The sequence below is a fragment of the Giraffa tippelskirchi genome, chromosome 9 (genome assembly GCF_054371585.1).
Source record: "Giraffa tippelskirchi isolate mGirTip1 chromosome 9, T2T-mGirTip1v1.2.pri, whole genome shotgun sequence".
Lineage (NCBI taxonomy): Eukaryota > Metazoa > Chordata > Mammalia > Artiodactyla > Giraffidae > Giraffa > Giraffa tippelskirchi.
In genome coordinates this window covers 84,168,750-84,192,896 of record NC_137283.1, presented here as the reverse complement: position 1 = coordinate 84,192,896, position 24,147 = coordinate 84,168,750, and the positions used below count along the sequence as shown (strand labels likewise).

Below are 24,147 nucleotides of genomic sequence, written 5' to 3'. Positions count from 1 at the left end.
TATGGCTCTACAATTTACTAGTTGTGTGACCTTGAATGAGTTACTTATTATGCTCAGCTTCCACACCCATATAATGATAGTAACTGTATCAATCTAATAAAGATGTTATGAAGACTAGTAAGGGTGGATATGTGAATTGCCTGGAAGAGCGCCTGGTGCATAATAAGCATATATAATTATTGTCTTATTAATAATAATAAGATAATAAATATTTAATATTTTTAGGACTGTATAAATGATTCATTCAAGACTATCTAATTTCAAAATTACAAAGAATGCATGTAATCATAATGAGAATTATATCATGACAAATAGATAAACCATTTAACAGATTGGTCTCAGGAGAAACAGACTATGAGATCTCATATGAATAAGGGGTTGTCAAGACAATTCATTGAGGAAAGAACTGCATTTCAGACAAATGGCATTGGACAACTGGATGTCCACAGGCAAAAGAACGCAGCTGGACTCCTACTTCATACCATACAAAGAAATTCACTCAAACTCAGACTTCAAGGTAAGAGTTAACACTATTAAACTCTTAGAAGAATTCAGACATAAATCCATATGATCTTGGACTAGGTTGGTTTCCTAGATATGGCACCATAAGCAACAAAAGAAAACAATATGCAAACTGGATTTCATCAAAGTGAAAGCCTTTTACGTTTCAAAGAACACTATCAAAAATTTAAAAGACAAATCACAGAATGAGAGAAAATATTTGCAAATTATATATCTGATATGGAACTTATATTAAGAATATACTTAAAAACTTTTACAAGTGAATTTAAAAAAGGCAATCAAATAAATGAGTAAAGAATATAAGCAGTCATTTCTCAAAAAAAGATATACAAATGGCCAATAAAATCATGAAAAAATGCTCAGCACCTTGATCCATCAGGAAAATGCAAATAAAAACCACAGTGAGGCAGCACTTTGCATGCACTAGAGTGGTGAGAATGTAAAACGGTTCAGTTACTTTGAAAATCAATTCCTCAAAAGGTTAAATATAAAATTACCATATGACTCAGTAATTCCCCTCCTAGGCATACACACAGAGAAATGAAAATATACATGCACACAAATATCTGCACATGAATGTTTACAGTAGCAATATTCATAAAAGCCAAAGGTAGAAGCAATCTAAAAGTTCCTCAAATGACAAACGGATTAACAAAATGTGGTACATATCCATGCAATGAAATATTAGTCAGCAAAAACAGAAATGATGTACTGACAGATGTTTAAACATGAATGAACCTTGAAAACACTATGCTAAGTGAAAGAAACTAGTCACAAAAGAGCCCATATTGTTTGATTTCATTTATGAAATACTCAATTGATAGAGACAATGAAAACAGTGGCTGCCTAAAGGCTAGGTATTTAGGAGGGTTGGGGAGAAACTAATGAAGGGTATGGAGTTCCTTTTGGAGTGATGAAAATGTTCTAAAACTGATTAGAGTGATTATTGTGCAACTCAATACAAATTATACTTCAATAAAGCTGAAAAAAACAATATGGGAAGAGGAATACTTATAAGATATATTAAACCTTTAATTCCAGGAAAATAAAATTACTACTAATTTCTAGTTTGTATACACATACACATGATCTAAAATTACATAACTCAAAAAGTTTACTACCAATAACCAATCAATTCATTTCAATGCTTCCTTTTTTTTTTTAACTATTTTCCAAAGTTTCTTACATACTTTCAGGAATTATATAATACTAGCATAAATTTATGCTAGTAAATTAAAAGTTTTTTAAAACATTAAAAGTTTCAAAAAGGCAAAAAAAAAAAACCCACTGTAAAATAATGTAAGGCTTTCATGTCACTCCTTCTAAAAATGAACTTCTTTGAACAATTTTTTACAATTGTTCTTATAATAACGTATATTTCCTTACGTGGAATTTTAAAAACATAGGAAGTCCCAATAGGTATTTTTTGCATTTCCATCAAGTAAAAACTTCTAAATAGCAGTGGGAGCTGTCTACATTTTTACTGGAGAATAAATTTTCTCATAAAATAATTACAAAATATCCAGAGCTTTTTCAAATTGCAAAATCATGCCAAAATTGAGCTCTCTGGGACAGGAAAAAATAAGTTCTAATTAGAAAGAAATCATCTGAATCTATGGGAAGGATTATAGGAAGGATGAAGATTAATATAGTAAAACCTTAGCTATTAAAATAAAAATGATTTAGTTTATTAATTCTTTTGATTTATTGCCTCATTCCAATCTGCTCTGCTTTCTGCTCATTTTCCCTTCAATAGAAGGAAGTTTGAGAAGAAAAATAAAAGACAATGTAAATATCTACTAAGTGCCTTTTGACAATCAAATGCTTTTCAACTAACTAGATCCACATTCATGATTCTCTGTGTACACCTGCATGTTCTACCACAGGGTAATAACATGAGGTGTGTGAACATGCCAACTATCACTTCAAATAAACAATATTTCCAAAGGTGCATTATTTAAACTTTTTTGGATATTATTAATACTTGGAATTCCTACATGCTCCCTTGGTATAATGATGCCACAGAGCAAACGAAAATATATTCTAACATTCATTACATTTTCAAATCCCTCAAAAAAAAAAAACTAATACAAATTTTAATGCATACTAAGTACATACCTGATATTGCCTGGTTTTTCTTTTTGCTTGTTTCATTTTAAACTGGGAGTAACCTGTATTTTTATTTTACTTATGCATTAAAAACACAGTGATTACTACATGGCAGGCATAAGTATTTGCATCATTCTATAAATATTCAACTCATTTATTCCTCTTTATGACATGAGGTTGGACCTGGTATTTATTATTCCCACTTTACAGGTGAGGAAACCGAGACTCAGAGAGGTTAAGTTCCTGGCCCCAGGTCACACAGGCAGGTAACACAGTGACAGCCTGGCCCTAGACAACCTATTCTTAACATACCACACTCTGTCATCTGATGCTGAAGTCACAGACTCACAGACACTCAGTCTGAAAGCCATTAAGACTGTCAACCTCCATCTGCTCAGAAAGTTCAGTGACAGAGGGCAATGAGGGCAGTTATCACACACACTGGAATCAGTCAAATGTGAGGAGAACCAGCTCTCATACCTACGATTTCACTAGTGACCATACTACTTAAACTTCTCAGAGGCCCTACTTCTGTAAAACGGAGATAACATCCTCTACCTCATTATCTTTATTAAGTTCAGATTATGACTATGATGTTTATAATGAAACACAGTATATGAAGGGTCTTGCATGTAGCAGACACATTCATTTTTTAATGTTCTTCCTTCCTCTTGTGTTCCCTCCTTATATGCAAACTACTGCTAAGGTTATATGCAAACTACTGCTACTTTAAAAACACTTCCCTCATGGATTCTCTCTTTATTATTTTATGACTGAAAAAGTCAAGGTTTACAAAGAGCTTCTGGGATCTGACACTAAAGCCCATGTTACTGATCACTGTGTTAAATGGTGCTTTTGATTTTTTTAAAAACAATGTATGTATGCAGGAATCAACAATCTTTTTCTCTTAAGTATGAGGTTTTAGGCTTTGCCGGCCACGTGGTCTTTGTCACAGCTACCCAACTCTGCCACTGCAGCATGAAAGCTGGCATGGATAAGACATAAATAAATGCCTTTATGTGTTCTAATAAAACTTTATTTACAAAACAAAAACAGGCAGCTAGTCAGATTTGACCATGAGCCAACCCCTGCATTCATGGATCAAACTTAAGATCATACAAAGAGTTAGTTGCTCAGTCGTGTCTGACTCTTTGCAACCCCATGGACTGTAGCCTGCCAGGATCCTCTGTCCATGGAATTCTCCAGGCAAGAATACTGGAGTGAGTAGCCATTCCCTTCTCCAGGGGATCTGCCCAACCCAGGGGTTGAATCTGGGTCTCCTGCATTGCAGGCAGATTTCTTTACCATCTGAGCCACCAGGGAAGCCTTGCTACATAGAGACTGAAACAATATGGTTGAAAAGTTGTATCATGCACGCATTTAAATGCTTTTCCAATGTGCATCAAGTTTAACTTGTTTTCATTTCCGAATAATAACGTATATGGGCTTTTATGTACTCAATTATCCTAACTAACTAATCCATGTTTAGATCAGTGAACCAGAAAAACATCAAAATACCTTAAAAGGTAGTAGAGGATTATTCACTTACTGGTAAAGTCCAAAAATTTAACCAAATATGACTCTAGTAGTCAGAGTTCCTTATCCTTCATAAAATGAGTTTATTCCTCATCAGTATCACTGATTTATTCAAAAACAAAGCTCACAATAACTAAAAATGCAGCATCCTTCAGTTGCAAGTTGCATCATGTGACACAACATAGGTAGGGGATTAACAAACTAGCACATAGAGTCAATGTACATATGCAACTAAACGACAGAACTCTGAATTTTACTTCTTTTTAAAACAAAACAAAGACCACAAAAAAAAAAACAAAAACCTGAAGTGCTGCCAGCTTCCTCAAAATCAATATTCCCAAGGTGCAGGACACCAGCTACTACCCGGAACAGATCAAGCTTTTCTTCATCATCCAAGCCAATCTTTTTCATGGCTGTGCACATTCTAATAAAATCTCCATGGTCGTCCAACAAAGGATCTTTCAAGGAACCTGCCTTAAGATGCTACAAAACAGGAAGACATCAATTAATTGTGGTCTACATTGCCTAAGTATCACCAACACAACTACACAAGGTCTATTAATGCACTATGTAACATGCAAAAATAAAATGTGCCAATCAGAAAACTTTAATGTTTCAACACATTCAAAAACTGAATGACTAGGCAAAGTGTACACAGGATCTATATATTATTTCTTTCAATGATGTGTGAATCTATACCTATCTCCATAAAATTTTCAGTCAAAAATGGAATGAGATGTTTTCCAATTTAATTACAATTTTAACTCTAAAGCTATTATATAAAAATATAAATTGAATGAAAATGAAAGGAATATCAGTGGTTGAATCTACGTAAGACCAAAGGTCAAAAAGAACTGAGGTTTTAAAAAACTGTAATAAAAGTTTAAATCTGACACTTAGCATTACACTCAGGTTAACTGCTATCAGTTGTACCAGTATTCCAAAGCAGTGAACAATGGACAAGCTAACAACAATTTTCATTGCCTGGAAATTAATTTTTAAGCCTTTATCTATTAGTATATATGAGGTAAAGTATATTAGTAAGCATTATGCTTATGCTAAGAATTCATGCAGTGACTGAAAACATTTCAGAAAAAATGGAAGAGAAAAATTTGCTTTCTCTCTTAAAAGAATGTTCATCTAATATATTCTTTACTAGAACCTATAACAAACTCAGAAAAAGGAAGAAGAAAAGTCAGCGCTGCAGAAACTAGAAGGAGGAAAAACAAAGTTACTGGACACAGAAAGACTGGACTAGCAATTTTCCAGAAACTGAGAATGAATAAGCAAAATTAAACATTAGGTAACAGTGTCAGAATTAACTAGCCATTCAAGACATCCCTAGGAGAGTTGTTTTTTCCTCCAGGTTGCCAATTGCTTCCCAGCTAAAGTTGTAATTGCCATTTCACAGTCTTTAAAATGTTTAATTATGCATGTGCAAAATTTCTGGAAAATGTCTAGACAAAGAAATTAAATTTTATTCTTCAAAGAAGCAAACAAGCACATGCAGCCAAATTTAAAAGAAAACACATATCATGCAGAATTTTTAGTCTTGCAATTGATCAGTTACTTCACTTGAAAACTGTTTCTAATCAAATGTCAATGAATATATTGCTATCATGGCAGACTAAAAATACTGCATTCTCCTAAAAATTACACACAGCTTAGAGACACGCCAATGGAACTAGGCAAAGAATTCTGAATAGTCAAAATGATCACCTCATCTTCCTGATACAGAAAACAATAAAAAGTAATTTAAACATATTAAATCCATTAGTCACTTACATATTTTTCTATATAAACTCAATAATGTGAGTAAGATTCTTAACAAAGTCTCGTGACTCTAGAATCAGAAAGTGAACATTTTCTTCTTAGGAGAGTACAAAGAGTGCAATACTCTTTGGAAAGTAAAATAACACTCTTCTTTCCTCTCCACTCAGTCCTTCCCACGTCAAAAGATTAAATGTATGTATGTATGATTGTTCCTTTGGATAGCAGCCATATCCCACCAGGGAATGTCCCAATTATCTTAGTGAGAATAATACAATTTGTATTTCAATGGTACCTTGTAAAAATATAGATTATCATAACAAAAGAGAATACTGTAATAAATAATAATGTCATTTCTTAAAGTCTCAACCATGGATGTTTACAATTTATTATTCAACATCTGTATCTAAAATGATAAATAAAATATCAATTTAAACAAACATTAACTGCAGACTCATCTGCTTAGAATTCAAAATAATGGGGATTTTTATTTGTTTTCTGTTCTTTTCTATGAATATATTAAAGATATAATTCACCTCACTATTTTGAAAGTAGTCAAAAACATCTAACTCACTCAAATGCATCTAACTCAAATGCAGAGACATTAAAAACTGAATATAATAAAACTTTGTTCAATTAAATACTCAATACAAATTTTTTTAAAAAAATTAATAAAGACAATATGAACTAGTCCCTATAATTAATCCTGGCTTAGTATTTCATAATTTAAGCTGCCTGAGTAGATACAACTTCATACCACTTACTACTTACACATTGCATCTTAAAATTTATAAAGGTTGCAGATTTTCAGATTAAGGATTTTATGCTTTTAAAGTAATACTTAGTTGTATAATTGTATCTAATTAATTCTAGAAATACAATAATTTAGTACAAGTTACACATAAAACTAAACTTTTCATAATAAATTACAGAAACATGCTGTTTTAAAGAGAAATATCACAACAATACAGAAGAATTAGTTCATAATAATGCTCACTCTTTTTGTACATCAAAGCTTATTTCAGCCTTGATACAGATAATAAATTATAAAGAACATATTTTATATTTAATCCTAATGATAAATATGAGAGCAAGTTTCAAAACTGTTAGCAAAGGATCAGTTTTAGGCAGTTTGATGCCCTCATGTTTGGAAAATAACAAGAAGAAAAGTGCGCCGAGGTCCCACCAAGGAGACCCAGACCCTGCAGCGTCTGGAGACGGCGAGAGAGGCGTGGGTGGCTGTGTAGGTCTTTTATGCATAAGCCTAAAAGTAAGAAATCTTACTTGGGTTTCAAAGTAAAAAACAGAATGCATCTTTCAGCACAATTTTTTTGCATTAAAGATTATAATCTGTTTTAAACGTCTACTTTACCTCAGGAGTTTTTCGGTTCTGTAAAATCTGTTTGTCAGTTTCTTTGTTAGCAAAGTATCTAGTGCAGCCTCGGTTTAAATACTATGACAAAGAAATTTAAAATATAATTAACAATATGATCCACAGGAAAATAACAAAGGAAAACACAATCTATCCAAGAGCGCTAACCATTTCTAAACATAACCTGAGTATCATTTAATCTCTCAATTAAAATCAATACTTCTGTATATCATAAACATTTTACTTCTATTAATCAAACCAAGGATGGTGAAAATCTTAATCTGAAAGTTGATTAAATTAAATGACTAACAGAAAAAACAGTACCATAAAGCTTTCCTACTTTTAAAAGGGAGCAATTTTAAATCTTTACAAGATATGACCTAAATATGCAAAAAGTCTCAAGTAAGGATCCATACTGTGGTTTAATATTTTGAGTAACATTTTAAATTCTGAATAATTAACAAACAATATTCTTGAGTTCCTTAATTTCTGGTTTTTACAAACAGTACTTCAAAACATGCCTTTCATAATGACTGACAGTTAACACTAACTGTACATAAATTACATTTGCTTTATGAACCTTCACAGGTATTCAAATAACAATTTCAGCTTTTATCTCAATGATTTACTTCCCTGCCCAGAAGATTTTTAAGACTAAGTGCTTTGAAAACACAGAACAAGGGAAGCAGCTGAAAAGAAAATAATATACTGGTCTTGAGCAGAATCTATCACCCACATTTAATAGGTGGGGGTTGTTCAGGAAGGAAGTGCACAGGGAACAAGATGAGAAAATTTTTTAAACATCTCAGCTTTTCTTAAGTCAGGTCCCTAGGATTCCATTCTCCCATGACATGAATTCCAAGATTAAATTGTACAGATATCAAGAAAAAATTTACAATAAATTGAATGATTTAGGGATAAATTAATACTGAAGATAATCAATGCATTTATTTCCCCCCGACTATAGTGAAATATTAAAATAGTTAAAACCAGAAAATAATATCCAACGAATTTTTCTTTGCAGACTAAAATCTTGAGGTAAAGAATAAAATAAAAGGGATAATACTGGTAAACATTTTCAACTGACTTTCAAAACAGAGCTCTTTTATTTAGTAGGATAATAGTAGCTTAACTACATGGAGCCAAAACAAATGTTTTCTTTGCTAGCAAGAGTTTTATCCACCTACTGCAACCGTTTTATCAAATACTAGGTTTCTGGACAGATGGACTTAATATTAAAAGCTAAGAACAATACTTGTTTCTTCTAACTTTTCTGTAACTAGGAAGCTGTAACTATTCTAGTCACCCTTTCTCATTCTATCCAAGCCTTATTTATACTCAAAGATCCCTGCATGACTATAATGAATGCTTCCATGGAACATGTGAAAAGATATTTCAAAATTTTGAATAATGCAATCATTTTTAGCCTTTTATTTTCTAAAATACATGTGTAGTTAATATGGATGTTTTTGAACAGATGTAACTCTACAACTCTTTATACACTAATTTGGATAGAGTCACTAATTTGTATACAGCAGTGACAAAAAAATCTGGGGGCGGGGTGGGGCGGGGAGAGTTTTCACCCTGCTGCAGTTTCTCCTTTGTCTTTACAACTTTATCCCCGAGTTATAACTGGAGGCCTAAACTAAACCAGAGAAAAACGTGATGAAATGACCAAGACTCAAAGTCACTCTAAGGCAGAATAATTTGGGGCAAGGAATACAGAGGTGCGTGTCCTTCTGCCAGAGAGGAATATCTAAGACGGCAGATGTTTTTAGGTAAAAGCTAATGCTGTTCCTCTAGTGTTCCTCTTACCACCAAAAGGACTCCCTTGTAAGAGGAAATCATGCCCCTAGGTCACGCCACAGGGACAGGAAACTCTGACCTGATAAAGCATTTCAGAGGCTGCCCTCTTAGGATGGCTGTCCTTGTGCCAGGAAAGACTCTACGTTCTGAGACACAGAAACTACGTTCCCAAGCCCCCAAGTAGAAAGAAACACTATGTTAAGACAACAGGCCTGCCACTTTATCCTTAACTCAAGTGTTGACAAAGCCACATCAACATTATTCAATTCCATGTGATTCATATTAATTTATAGTCCTTTTCTAAAAGTCACTGTAGAGAAATGCCTCTTCTATTGATGAAGATAACGTGGGCAACTAACCAAATTCCGGTTAATTTGGTGAGTTCTAGAGAAGGTTAAAGGCTTCCCTCATAGCTCAGTAGGTAAAGAATCTGCCTGCAATACAGGAGACCTGGGTTCAATTCCTGGGTCAGAAGATCCCCTGGAGAAGGAAATGGCAACCCACTCCAGTATTCTTGCCTGGAGAATCCAATGGTCAGTGAAGCCAGGAGGGCTACAGTCCATGGGGTCACAAGAGTCGGACATGACTTAGCAACTACACCACCACCACCACCAGAGAAGGTTAAACATTGCAGAACTACATAAATAGATGCAGTTATAAAGCACTTTAAAACAACAGAGTTTTTAAATGTGCAAATATACATTAAAAGAAATTGACTGAAGTAATAAAGAGAAGCCAGGTAGCAAACACACACACAGAACAATAATTAAATATAAGTGTGTGTCACGATTGTCAAGTGGAGGACTAGTGGCCAAAAAGGACTATGAGAATTACCTGGAAAACTTTACACCGACTGCACTTTCGACTTGCACCCCACGATTCCCACGTCCCAAACAGGGACACCATTTTCCAGCTGAGAACTTGTAAATTACACTAACCACTCCCAGTCACCACTTCCTGAAACTGAACACTGACTTGTGATCTTGGCATTCCTGATTTCCTCATGCTTCTCTCGCAACTCCACTTGTGCTTCCTTTCTTAGACAGCTCGTCTACTCATCCTCTTTACCTCTAGAGTTTGGATCCTGGCACATGCTGTTCTACATTACGCAATCTCTCTGCACAATCTCATCACCTCACTCTCACAGTTCTAACTACCATCAGCATACTGACATCTCGCAAACCTGTCCCCGCAGCTCTGACCTATCTTTGCCCACCCAACAGTCTTCTGAACAGCTCCACTTGGCTAATCCACAGACTCCAAAACTGGACGCATCATACACACCACAAATCTTCCATCTGGCCCCAACATGGTAATTACAGCCACCCAGCTACCCTAATTAAATTCTGGAAAATAATTTCAGACTCCTCCTTCTCCTTACCTAATTCAGTCTCCAAGTCATGTCAATTTTACCTCCCGTTTCACATATCCCCTTCTCAGTAACCCTGCCATTGCTAAACCAAATTCAGGCACTGAATAACTGCTATGTAACCTACAGGTTCCCAACCCACTTACCCATGGTTGCAATTTCTGTCCATCCCCTCCTCCATCCCCCCACCCCCTCTCTGCTTAAAGCTATCTTCCATATTAAACCTGAAGTTAAGTACAGACATGATATCCAACTTTCTATTTAACACCCTTCAACCACTCCTTACTAACTACAGAAAAAAGACCAAACTCTCTAGCTTCAACTCCCATCCTTCCTGTCCTTCACTTTAAGCTACTTTCCTGCCTTTCTTTGTTCATCTTTTTGCATCTACCAGAAATACCCTTTGCATCTTTCCTCCCCTAGTTAATATCTGAAAATCCCTCAGGATTCTGATCAAGCATCAACTGTTACAGTACAGTTTTTTCCAAAATTATCAGCTTCCTATGCATCTCTCTTACTCATTCAACATATCAGTCAAAATTGTGTGCATGTTTTCCACCAGTTTCTAAATTGCTCAGAAGCAGGAACTGTGTCTCATTTATCTTTTTAACTATGTCACAATCCTGGTACCCAAAGGGTAAGCAATAAATATTCGTTGAAATGAATTAAGGAAGACAAGTAGGGATCTTTTATTAATTCCGTGGTCAAAGTTTATTTTTTGCAAGAAAGTCAAAGGTAACTGTAAAGCTAGCATTACAGATCTATTATAAACTACTTATTGAAGATAAACTGATAGCCTATTGATATAATTGGTTTAGCACCTTTCCTTTTACCTATCCCATTATGTGTCTTCTCATATAGTGTTATAAACATAGCAATAAACTTCCATACAGATGCACTTATTACAGAAGTCATGCTATCACAATACACTGAACGTAATGTAAGTTATATGCAGCTAGACATCAAAATCCACTGAAATAAGTTTTAGAATAGAAGACAATTCAATTTGCAAAAACTGCATGAAATTTCTTTTCATCCAACCTACCCGAAAATTATCTGGAGAGCTCAAATGAAGTCTTTTCCTAATATCTTCAGAAGCACCAGCACACAACCTATAAAAGATATGATAATTCCTTTCCTCTTTGCCTTGAACACAGATCCTAGATTTCTCTAGAAGATAATGTGAAACAAATCCTCCAACAACTGAACTCTAGAAAACAAAACAGAGAGAAATTACGGTTTTGCATCCTAAGTCTTAAAGTATAACCTACCAATGTTTTTTTTTTTTTTTTCTTTCAGATACTTCTGTATTATTTAAATTCTATACATTGAGAGTGCATTCCTTCATTTAGTCCTGATCCTGTTGATCACTGTGTCCATTTTCACACGTGCTATTTACACAAGAGTTCAGTTCAGTCACTCAGTCATGTCTGACTCTTTGTGACCCCATGGACTGCAGCACGCCAGGCCTCCCTGTCCATCACCAACTCCTGGAATTTACTCAAACTCATGCCCATTGAGTCGGTGATACCATCCAACCATCTCATCCTCTGTCATCCCCTTCTCCTCCTGCCCCCAATCCTTCCCAGCATTAGGGTCTTTTCAAATGAGTCACTTCTTCGCATCAGATGGCCAAAATATTGGAGTTTCAGCTTCAGCATCAGTCCTTCCAATGAATACTCAGCACTGATTTCCTTTAGGATGAACTGGTTGGATCTCCTTGCAGTCTAAGGGACTCTCAAGAGTCTTCTCCAACACCACAGTTCAAAAGCATAAATTCTTCAGTGCTCAGCTTTCTTTATAGTCCAACTCTCACATCCATACATGACTACTGGAAAAACCATAGCTTTGCCATACATTGACATGAATCAGCCATGGGTTTACATGTGTTCCCCTTCCTGGACCCCCCACCCACCTCCCTCCCCATCCCATCCCTCTCGGTCTTCCCATTGCCCCGGCCCTGAGCCCTTGTCTCATGCATTGAACATGGAATGGTGTTCTGTTTCACATATGATAATATACATGTTTCAATGCTAGTAGTAGTAGGAGAGGGTGTGGAGAAAAGGGAACCCTCTTACACTGTTGGTGGGAATGCAAACTAGTACAGCCACTATGGAGAACAGTGTGGAGATTCCTTAAAAAACTGGGAATAGAACTGCCATATGACCCAGCAATCCCACTGCTGGGCATATACACCGAGGAAACCAGAATTGAAAGAGACGCATGTAACCCAATGTTCATCGCAGCATTGTTTACAATAGCCAGGACATGGAAGCAACCTAGATGTCCATCAGCAGACGAATGGACAAGGAAGCTGTGGTGCATATACACAATGGAATATTACTCAGCCATTAAAAAATACATTTGAATCGGTTCTACTGAGATGGATGAAACTGGAGCCCATTATACAGAGTGAAGTAAGCCAGAAAGAAAAACAATACAGTATACTAATGCATATATATGGAATTTGAAAGATGGCAACGATAACCCTATATGCGAGACAGAATAAGAGACACAGATGCATAGAACAATTTTATGGACTCTGAGGGAGAAGGTGAGGGTGGGACGTTCTGGGAGAATAGCATAATCTACCAATGTTAAACTATCTTTCCTAATAACCATTTGTCGGTCAAAGAGGTTGCAATATTTATCAAATAAAGGGGAAAAACAGATAAATGTTAATAAACATAAGCTTTAGAATTTACAGAGATCACAGTGAACATATATATTCCCCAAATATCTAATAGAGAAAAATTTAATACATTTGCCATGAGTTCAAGTACACTACCAATTCTATCAAGACCTTTTGCTTTTTCCAAAAACACTTCCCAAATATATTAACCCAAAACTCACTCTCACTTACCTTTTCATTGAAATGTATTTCTACAAATTTCCCAAATCGACTGCTATTATTGTTGCGAACAGTCTTTGCATTTCCAAAAGCTTCTAAGAGTGGGTTAGCTATTAAAAAAGAAATGAAAATATGCCATAAAAAGTTAACATGAAGGAAAATCACAAAGCAATACACATAGTGTTTCCATTTATTAAGAAATACATATAACTAGAATAATATTCTCAAAAAATTAACATGAATGAATTCACTTGTAATGTCAAATGCCACAAATATTTCTTGACTCCCCTTATGTCATGCCCCATTAAAGTATAAGAGATAGAAAATTTATTCAAAATTTATCAAAAGAAAATGTAAGTGTTATGGCAAAGACTAAATTTTCAAAAGTCTTTAGATTATAAAATTTATAACTCAACTTCAAAAATTACTCCCTAAATATTTTTATAGTTTCCACATCAGCCCTACTACACAAGCAGAAAACAGCAAACCTCCTATGATAAAATATAGGCAAAATGTTATTAGTTGACCTACTTTTAAATATATATATTAACATAACCTCCAGATTTAACATTTTCACATGCACATCCAACAAAACCTAACAGTTTACAGACTTCCCTACAAAAGTTTCTCAGAACAATAATTTTTGAAATCCCAATGAATAAATGTAAAATTTTAATCGTCTTCATTTTATAATGTCTCTCTCTCTCTCACACACACACACACACACACACACACTCTACGTTACTGAAAGAGTTAGTAGAGTCCATTCTTGTCCTCACCAGAGTCTCAACTACAAGTATACCAGATTAGTGTCACTCTTGCTCACACATTCCTTCAACAACCTCATAAACTGCCTCATATGTTTATTGCTAGATTTCTTATGAAATAGTCTAAAGTCCATTTCTCTTCGTCTGTCCAGAGTAGAAAGCTTAACTAGTCTCCAAATCCATTTAAAGATCACTCCCAGGTTGCTTCATTTGCTAAAATAAGTACGAAAGTACTAAAATTGAAAGAAATGTTAGCATGTATATGTCACCTAAAGATTTCTATGGTCCTGCCAGTTAACGTACACTCTCCTCCAGTTAAGGGGCTGGAGAGAAAATACCCTTTCCACTGGTCCTCAACTACAGCCTGTTACACATCACCCAGAGTGTTCTCATGAAAGAAACTAGGCTTATATCCAATTCACAAGTGAATCTGCACCTCACATAATCAAGTCAGAATATTAATTAGTATTTTATTAAATTAATCCCTAATTTGTTTTTGATTTACTCCTTCAATTTTAAAGGACAATTCTCTCACTAAAGTAAGGCACTTTACTGTGATTATACCTTGGTGTGTCACCACACCTCAGTGAGAACTGTACGTAAAATTAGAAAATTATATCAAGAAATATGAAAAATCTTATTGATGTAAACTTTAAAAATGTTTATTAGAGTAGACTTTATATTCATGTACATGCATATTTTACGTAATTGTGAAAAAGTATATGTAACTTTTGCCTGCCATGATCTAGCAAAATGCATGAAGGCTCCTGACAAATCTTTGTTCAACTGAAATTGTTTTTCTAAATGTCAGGAGTATTAAAAGAGCACTTAGTAGATTATGCAGTTAAGATGTCTGCCTTTATGTCCCTTCTCCACAACTGATGAGCCTATTTACTCTTCAGAAAGTTACTAAAACACTTTTTACCTTAGTTTCTCATCTGTGGAGCAGGGATAAAACAGTACCTACCTCGTATTCTGTGAAGATGTAAGTTAGGTAACCCATTTTAAGCAAATCAGACAACACCTAATGCATCCCACACATGTCAATACCATCATCATTATTAAATACTGAGTGTCTGGTAGGAAAAAGTGAGGAAGTGAGGAGGAAAGTGTCAAGGAGGCCTGAAACACCTCAAAGAACTACAAGGAGACCAACGTGACTGAAGCATGAGGATTCACAGGAAAAGTGACTCAGTCAGACCAGAAGAGGCAGGTACCTGGCCACACAGAGCGGGGTAGGTTTAACCCTGAGAGACATGAAGCCAGTCAAGAGCTTAGAGCAAAACAAATCATTCCAGCTTCCACAGAGCGAACAGATTATAGGAGGGGAGACAAGAGAGGAACCTGTGCTCCAAGAGGCTGCTGCAGACTTGCCTGGACCAGAAGTGTCCAAACAGGGTATGGGAAGACGGTCTAAGGGGTGTACAGACACTGAATGCTTAAGGAAATCAATGTACAGCCTCTTGCCTTCCAAGTGTACTCTTTCGTTAAAATGATTTCCCCCCAGTACCTCAATTCCAAATAACCCTCTCCTTTTCTCCTTTCCTAAAACAAGGTCAACAAAACGCACAGGAGGCCAGAGGGCTTCATGTATTCCTTTCACTCATTCATAGCTCCATAAATGATGATGCACATGCCATGTACCAGGTACTATTCCAGGGATTTGGAATCTATAAAATCTCTGCCCTCTTAGTGTGTACATGGGGTCAGAGGAAACACAACAGACATTAAATAAATGACAAGATAACAACGGAGCAAAGATTTGTAACATTGGAGTCTTTTGGATCTCTGTGAGAACATTCCAGACCTCTTAGAGGATTCTTTTAAGTTAATCTCAGTCCATATCTAACAATAAAAAATAAGAATTTAAAAAGTTCTATCACCTTCAACAATTCTATCATCAATATCTTGACCACTTCCATAGGATTCAGTCAGATATCTGTTTAAAATACAGGATAAAAAAAAACTATGTTAGATGACAATGATATTGCATGTATTATATTGCTTTAAAAAATTTTTTTTTTCTTTATACATTTTATAGAAGTACAGTTGATTTACAATGTTTCCAGTGCATAGCAAGGTAATTCAGTTATACATATATACATATTATTTTTGAAATTATTTCCCATTATAGGTTATTACAAGATATTGACTAGAGTTCCCTTTGCTATACAGTAAAACTTTGTTGCTTGTTGCATATCTATTTTTTAATTAGAAATCTAGCATTCGAGTCATACTAAGTCAAACAAGTGGAATCAAATTGTCATAAATTTTTTAGGCAAAAATTCATAAGTTTTCTGAAATATATATATTATTTATATATATATTTATATAAAAGCTTTTCTACTACACTTGCTAAAGACTTAAGAAAGAACATCAAAAGAAAAACAAGAAGAGGTGGAAAAACTGGAAAACATAAACTAAATGAAATGGGAGCACTGAATATGAAATGGAAAAAGTGAAAGAAAATAGATAAAAATAATATATCATCATATAATACAGTTGTTTTTAAACACGGCTGCTCATTAGAAACATATCTGGGGCTCTGGAGAAAAAAGAGGCAATATCTAGGCATTTGTATTTTTCAAAATATTCCAAGATAATTCTGCTATGTATCTGGATTTTAAAAAGTGATTACAAGTTTTTCTATTAAATCATAGTTCTGGTGATATAGAGTTCTATTATTTTTCTGTTGACCAATCATAATACAATGGTACTGAGTGAGTAATAGTTACATAATCGCAATAGTAAAAGATGTTTATCAGTTTTCACAATCAATAGCCAGACAAAAAATAATTATAATTGCAAGTCATAATGGGAACATGATTAACCTAACATTATAAAATAATTATATATAATTTGGGGGAGTCAAGCAGAGTGACGTGGTAAGTGGAAGTGTATCCATGCACATGTTTTCGTCTGTCCAGCCAGTCTATGTCTTTTGGTTGGTGCATTTAATCTATTCACATTTAAGGTAATTATCAATATCTATGATCCTATTACCGTTTTCTTAATTGTTTGTGGTTTATTTTCTGTAGTCTTTTCCTCTCTTGTGTTTCCTGCCTAGAGAAGTTCCTTTAGCATTGTGGTAAAGCTGGTTTGGTGGTGCTGAATTCTCTTAACTTTTGCTTGTCTGGAAAGCTTTTGATTTCTCCATCAAATCTGAAGGACAGTCTTGCTGGGTAGAGTATTCTTGGTCGTGGGTTCTTCCCTTCATCACTTTAAATTCCCTTCTGGCTTGTAGGGTATCTATTGAGAAATCAGCTCATAGCCTGAGGGGAGTTCCCTTGTATGCTATTTGCTATCACTCTGTCTTCCAGGTCATTTATCCATTTTTCTGCCTCAGCTATTCTGTTACTGACTCCTTCTAGTGTATTATTTATCTCTGTTTGTTTGTTCTTCTAGGTCTCTGGTAAACATTTCTTGCATCTTCTCTATTGTTTTCCCAAGATCCTGGATCATTTTTACTATCATTATTCTGAATTCTTTTTCTGGAAGGTTGCCTATATCCACTTCATTTAGTTGTTTTTCTGGGGTTTTATCCTGTCCCTTCATCCAGAACACAACTTTCTGCTTTTTCATCCTGTAATGTGGTCTTTGTTTTAGCTGCTGTGTGACTGTGGTTCTTCTTGCTTCTTCTGTCTGCCCTCTGATGACGGAAGCTAAGAGGCTTGTGTAAGCCTCCTGACTGGAGGGAATGGTGCTGGAAAAGCTGGGTCTTGCTCTGATGGGAAGGGACTTGCTCAGTAAAGCTTTAATCCAATTATCTCTGATGGGCAGAGTTGCATTCCCTCCTTGATAGTTGTTTGGCCTAAGGAGACCCAGCCCTGGGGTCTATGGACTCTAGGGTAGGGTTAATGGCAACCTCCAAGAGGTCTTCTGCCCCAGGGACCTTCCAGGACTGCTGCTGTCAATGCTCCCGACTCTGTGATGAGCCTCTGCCGACTGACACCTCCACAGGAGACCCTCCAACACTAGCAGGTAGTTTTGCTTCAATCCCCCGTGGGGTCACTGCTCCTTTCCTCTGGGTCTTGGTGCATGCAAGACTTTGTGCCCTCCAAGACTGGAGTCTCTATTTCCCCCAGTCCCATGGAAGTCCTATAAATCAAATCCCGCTGGCCTTCAGGGGCAGATTCCCTGGGGATTCCCAGTCTCTTTGTCAGGTCCCCAGGCTAATAAGCCTGACATGGGGTTGAGAACTTTCACAACAGTGGGAGAACTTCTTCAGTATTATTTTTCTCCGGTTTGTGGGTCACCTACCTGGCAGGAATGGGATTTTATTTTCTTGGGATTGTGCCCCTCGCACTGTCTGCTGTGGCTTCTTCTCTGTCTTTGGACATAGGGTATCCTTTTCAGTGGGTTCCAGGGTCCTGTCGATGGTTGCTCAACAGCTAGTTGCACGTTATGTGCTCTTGCAGGAGGAGATGAGTGTATGTCCTTCTATACTTGCCATCTTGAACTGGCAGTCTGTATTTCTAATTTTAATATCATTTAACACATCTAACATTGAAACCTGAATCATGTACTGGAATGGCTCATTTAAATATTACAAATTTGTATTTAAATGCATCTACTATTCTATTATAGCTTTTCTGATATTTAAAATCCTATTTGGATGGTCTTTGACATCTAAATCAGCATTATTTTTTTAGAACTTTTTGGGAACATTCTGATTTTAACTGACTATTGTGTCTCAAATATGCTCTACATTACACATACAAATATTTATCTTTGAGGCTGGGAGGAGGGCTGTGAGGAGGTAGAAACAAGAAGGTCAGTCATCATAAACCTAAGGCAAAAAATTATTCTGACCACTCTAATAGCAGGAATATTGAAAACAGAATGTAATGGTTGGATTTTGAAGGAATGGCTGGAGATTTCCCTTTGCCTAACCAGCACTGGTCTCCTCTAGGATCCTCCTTAGAATAACACGTCAGAGCTAGATTTCAAAAGTCTCCAGCTTAGCTTCCACATAAGGTATCTGTTTTTGTAATAGAAAACAAAGCCCACCATTTCAAACTATGTCATAAAGCATGCAAAAGTATTCAAGGTCACCCTGGTCAAATCTCAAGGAGACCTCTGTAACTCTTTGTTCATATCATGTTCAAGGTAACACTATTCACAAGAGTCAAGAGATGGAAGCAACCCCAGTGCCCACTGATGAGTGAATGGATTAAACAAGACGTGATATATAAACATGACAGAATATTACTCCTTAAAAATGAGGAAAATTCTGACACATGCCTCAACATGGATGAACTCTGGGGACATCATGCTAATGGGGGGAAAACCAGTCACAGAAAAACAAAAAGTTGTATACTTCATCTACATGAGGTGCCAGAGTAGTCAAAATCAAAAAGGCAGGAAGTAAGAGCAGAGGTTGCCTGGCATTTGGGTCGGTCAGGGGGGAATGCAGAGTTGTTTAATGGGTACAGGATTTTAGTTTTGCGAGATGAAAAGTACTGGAGATTGGCTGAACAACAATGTGAATATACTTAGCACTACTGAACTGTACACTTAGAAATGGTTAAAATGGTAAATTTTATGTTGTATATTTTTTTTACCACAACTGAAAAATAATCAACTTGTTCAAAACATTTTACGTCAGCTAAATATTCCTCACCTTAGAACAAATTTTGTATTTTCTGTTTTGCCAGCTCCTGATTCTCCAGATACAATGATGGACTGACTCATCTTGAGCACCTTCATGTCTCGAAAAGCTTTATCAGCTGGAGTCAAAATAATAACACACTGTTAGTGATGAACAAAGTATTAAATAAAAACTTCCAAATGATAGAAAGTCCATTTACTGACAAAAAGCACTTGCTCCGAAAGAAATTAGAAATGTGTGTTTACAGTTACCAAAATTTTTAAATAAAATCATTTAAAAGTATTCAAAACATCTCTATAAGTATATACTTTAAATGTTCTCTATAATTATCCTGACAGCTAAGTGATATGAAATCCATATAAACAACTCTTATGTTTGCACTAGAATGTCTCCATATTATGAGCAGAGGCTCAGCTTTTCCTAATACCAGAACATACTTGCAGAGAGATGAAAAATGCTCACTATTCACAACTAATGATATCCCTAGAGAATTAAGCAAAAAGTAACAAGCTACCAATTAAGAAATCTGGCAGCCAAAATTTCTGCTGGAGAAAAACAGAAAACACAACTGCGCAACAGATCTGTGGTGTTTTTTTTTTCCTCCTGTAATTCTACCATTAAACGTAAACATCTTGTAGAATTTACCAACATTTCAAAAAGAGGCAAAATTAACTGCTTTCAATTTTTTAGATCTGCCGTTATTTATATATATAATTTTTAACTATCTTCATTATCCTCCAACAATTTAAGCTGTATCTTTTGGACTTCGCAGACAAGATGAACACAATTTGATTCTGTTAAAGTGGACTAAATTAAAGTAAATTTAATTAAAAACGAGGTCCTGACAAGTTGAGCCCTATAAGGCAGCTATTTCTCACCCCAAGCTGGTGCTACCCATACCAGTGAAGAAGGCTCTACAGATGGCTTTTTCTCTAAGGACCCAATGCAAACTAACGCAAGAGTGTTCATATCCCTTTGACCAATTCATCAGCAATCTGTTTCACCCAACTTTGTGAAATCGTTGTAAACGCTTTTTCAGTAGTAAGCAACTACGTTTTAAACACCTAACTTCTGTCTAGTGATGAACTTGCTACCATTTCACCAGCTGATAGAACCCATACGGATGCCCATCAGAGCGTCACGGGACCAGCTGCACTGGACTGGTGCACATATTCACTCTGCCTAGCGGCACCCAGAACATGTTCAGTCAAATCTGGAGGTGAAGCCCAGTTAAGCCAAAACAGGTACAAAGAGAAACTAACTGTGCTAAAAACCTGAACCAAATGTGTCACAATTTAACTGCCAGTTGTGTCTGAATTCCAAGGCTTAGCTACCATCTCTGCACTTGTAGCCACCAGCTACAGGGGACGCCTCTCAAGCAACTCTATCTCGGCCTTTCAGAGCTAAAGTGCTTCGAGATGAGACAGCGTGCCCGATAAAGGCAGAGACAGATGCTGCTGCCCTTCCACGCAGATTCTCCAGAGATATGAAACATGTGTCACTGTCCATCCTTTACAATTTAAAGTGCCCTGATGAGGGATAAAGCATGGAAGGAGTTTGTTCTCACATCCCCCTTCTAGCCGAGGCAACACGCTCACAAGTAAGAGCAGGAGTGAATGGTCTGGGCCTCCTTCTTAGCTGTGGAAAGAGGACACTTTAAAGATGGTGTCAAAAGAAAACATTAGGTCACATTTTATTATGACCTACTTTCGACTGGATAGACGCACTTAAGAGAAGGCAGGCATTTAACAAAGGTAATGAGGTACAACCACACCCAGGAGTCGGCAGCAGAAGTATCCTTCCCCACCCTGTGAGAGAGACACACTCCTCACACATTCGGGGGCACACAGGCCTGCATACACTCGATCCATGCTATCTTTTACTGATCCAAAAGAAAAACTGAATGCGTTTATACAACAGAAATAAAAATTAAGATATAATTAAATTACTTACCAATTGCAAAGACATGAGGTGGCATCGTCCCAAGAGATTTTCCTTGGTACGACTTTATTGTATCTGAAGAATAGATTCTAGGTATGTCAAAGTATGGGTTCACTGCAATCAGAATGTTGGCCACATAGGTCTAAGTGGGAAAAGCGTAAACATTAAATTTTCCACTTATTATTTTCATTTAAAATCAAAGCTCATAAAAGAAAGAACATACAGCAAGTAGACACCCCCAGTTCCCTCTGTAACTAGAACTCCCAAATCTGCATTTCTAGCTCTAAACATTCCCTGATCTCTATTGGACCCATATTTCTTCAACACTTAATAAATATTTACATCTTCTTATCCCATAGGCATCTAAAACTTGCCACATCCAAAATCAAAATCGCCTCTCTTGACCTCCCTTTGCATCAAAGGAAGCACACTCCTTCCACCCGCCCTCCCAGCTTCAAGACATCACCACCAGGTCCACGTGGGCAGAGCCGATCCTCTGCTCTTCTGTCTCAGACATCTTCTGCTGACTCCACTTACAACATCTGCTCTACACCTACAGCCTGAAGGTTGCTTATTTGTATTCCTTGTCTAGACCACTTTCTTCACTGAAGAGTGTAACATAGCTACTGAAGAGTGTAACATAGCTCACGGAACCCTCGAGGCCTATGCCCTTCACTGAAAACCTAGGATTGGTTTAGCTCTGCAGTGACCACTTGGTCTCAGACTTTTGCAAAATACCATATGCTAACTATTGCCTAGAATACTGATGGGCTAAATGTTTGATGAGCAATAAAGCTTGCTTTCAAATCTGAAATTTCACCGTGGCTTCAAAAGACCAAAAAAAAAAAAAAAAAAATGCCACCAACCGGATTTATAAAATTCTTTGTGGGTAGAAAGAGAGTTGTGATTTAGTAACTGGTTGTCGTTTGCAGACCAAACTAGGGCATACAAGACCATATTTTTTTCTCTTCTGCTTCTAGCTGTGGAAGGGAAATGATGCGGAAACCCCAAACTCTCAGCCTGCTAATCTAAAATTCAGTGAATGCTCCCAAACCTGTTTCCTGGGGTGGGGTGAAAAATAAATTCCAGTTAATAATCTTTCCATGAGAAACAAAAGGAAAGTAATAGAGACTTTAGTAACCAAGGAAAATGTTAAATGTTGAAGGGAGAACAGTGGCAATTCTGGTCGGTGAGAAGTATAAAAATACCCAACTCAAACTATTCTGAACTGCTTCACTCTCTTACATATGTTATGGTAATAATCATTCTGTTTGTGTGTTGCTGATATTTAATGGTTTTATAACTAAAAGGCGTAACTGGCTAGGCAAAAACCCACCAGTTACAGCTTTCATTAACTTGGAAAACACTGGTTTTCCAAACAAGAGCTGATGATGCTAAACAGCCACTGTCTAACAGAGGTTGTACATCCAACTGCATACACAGCTTGAAAAAGAAGGCCAGAACAAATAGAAATAATCTTAAAATTCTCCAGAGTGATGCAGACTCATACATGAGGAACAAAAACTTAAAATTTCACAAATAGGTAATTATTTCTATCAGGTATGTGATTCAGCAGAGACTTGTTGATCAAATGCAGTGCTAATCTTTTTTTTGAAAGTACAATGAATTCTGCACGTAAACCTTCAGTTATCAGTGGCCACAGTCAGCAAGTGGAACATCACTGTTGCGTAGGAAACGTTAATGGACCAATGAAAATTCCAGGGTGAGAAGTTTATGTACAATCACCCCAAATAAAAACAAACTATCTCACTGTTTTGTTTTGTTGAGTAAGATGATTCTGTAAAGGTAGTTTAAAATGCGTAAACTTCAAGAAAAAGATATTATAATAATTAAAATTTGCTCAGGTAAGTAAAACTGATCCACTACCACCAAGTGATGTAGACATATAACGAAAAAATAGTGGCCGGTTCTACCTGAAAGGTGGTTAGAGGTAAAGCAACTTTTACTGACCTGTTACAAGTTAAACTGCTTCAACAAACAAACTTTAAAAACTTTATTATTTTAGTACCTAAAACATTTAGCACACATTAGATACTCAACATTAGTCTGCTGATTAAAAGAATTTTGATTTAAAATATATTTCTAAATAAGAATAGCCATATCTATATTAATCTAAATATACTATTAGGTTGACTTTGGGGAAAAAAACAAAGAGAAAAGGAAAGACTTAATACTGTGTAAAAGCGAGAGTAAACTCTTTCAGAAAAGGCTAACTAGATTAGTTCTATTTCCCAGCTGTCACCACTTGGACAGATGGCAAAGATTAAAGGTAATTTAGTCAGAATTAAGTAAGTACAATTAGGCAAACTGATAGTGATATAAAAAATTAAGAACGTCATTTGATCTAGAAAGTGTCAAAGAAGCCATGTGTTTTCTTCTTTCAAAAATAATGAAGAGTCCTGTCTTTATAACAGGAGAGCCACAGCAGGGTAATTTATCTCCAGCCAACAAAGGAGGCTGTAACTAGAATAA

The 24,147-nt window shown here is 36.1% G+C and overlaps 1 protein-coding gene across 3 annotated transcripts in view; it reads right to left on the bottom strand.

Moving 5' to 3' along the window:
* The window catches only part of MYO6 (myosin VI), a 155,842-nt gene that overhangs the window by 67,215 nt on the left and 64,480 nt on the right, over nucleotides 1-24,147 (bottom strand). For all 3 annotated transcript variants that reach the window (XM_081530828.1, XM_081530829.1, XM_081530827.1), the window contains exons 5-11: nucleotides 21,667-21,796; nucleotides 19,726-19,831; nucleotides 15,986-16,041; nucleotides 13,348-13,445; nucleotides 11,530-11,694; nucleotides 7,310-7,390; nucleotides 4,470-4,650 (exon numbers count right to left, since the gene is read on the bottom strand). In XM_081530828.1, the coding sequence (XP_081386954.1) occupies nucleotides 4,470-4,650; nucleotides 7,310-7,390; nucleotides 11,530-11,694; nucleotides 13,348-13,445; nucleotides 15,986-16,041; nucleotides 19,726-19,831; nucleotides 21,667-21,796 (817 nt within the window). The remainder of the gene's footprint in view (nucleotides 1-4,469; nucleotides 4,651-7,309; nucleotides 7,391-11,529; nucleotides 11,695-13,347; nucleotides 13,446-15,985; nucleotides 16,042-19,725; nucleotides 19,832-21,666; nucleotides 21,797-24,147) is intronic.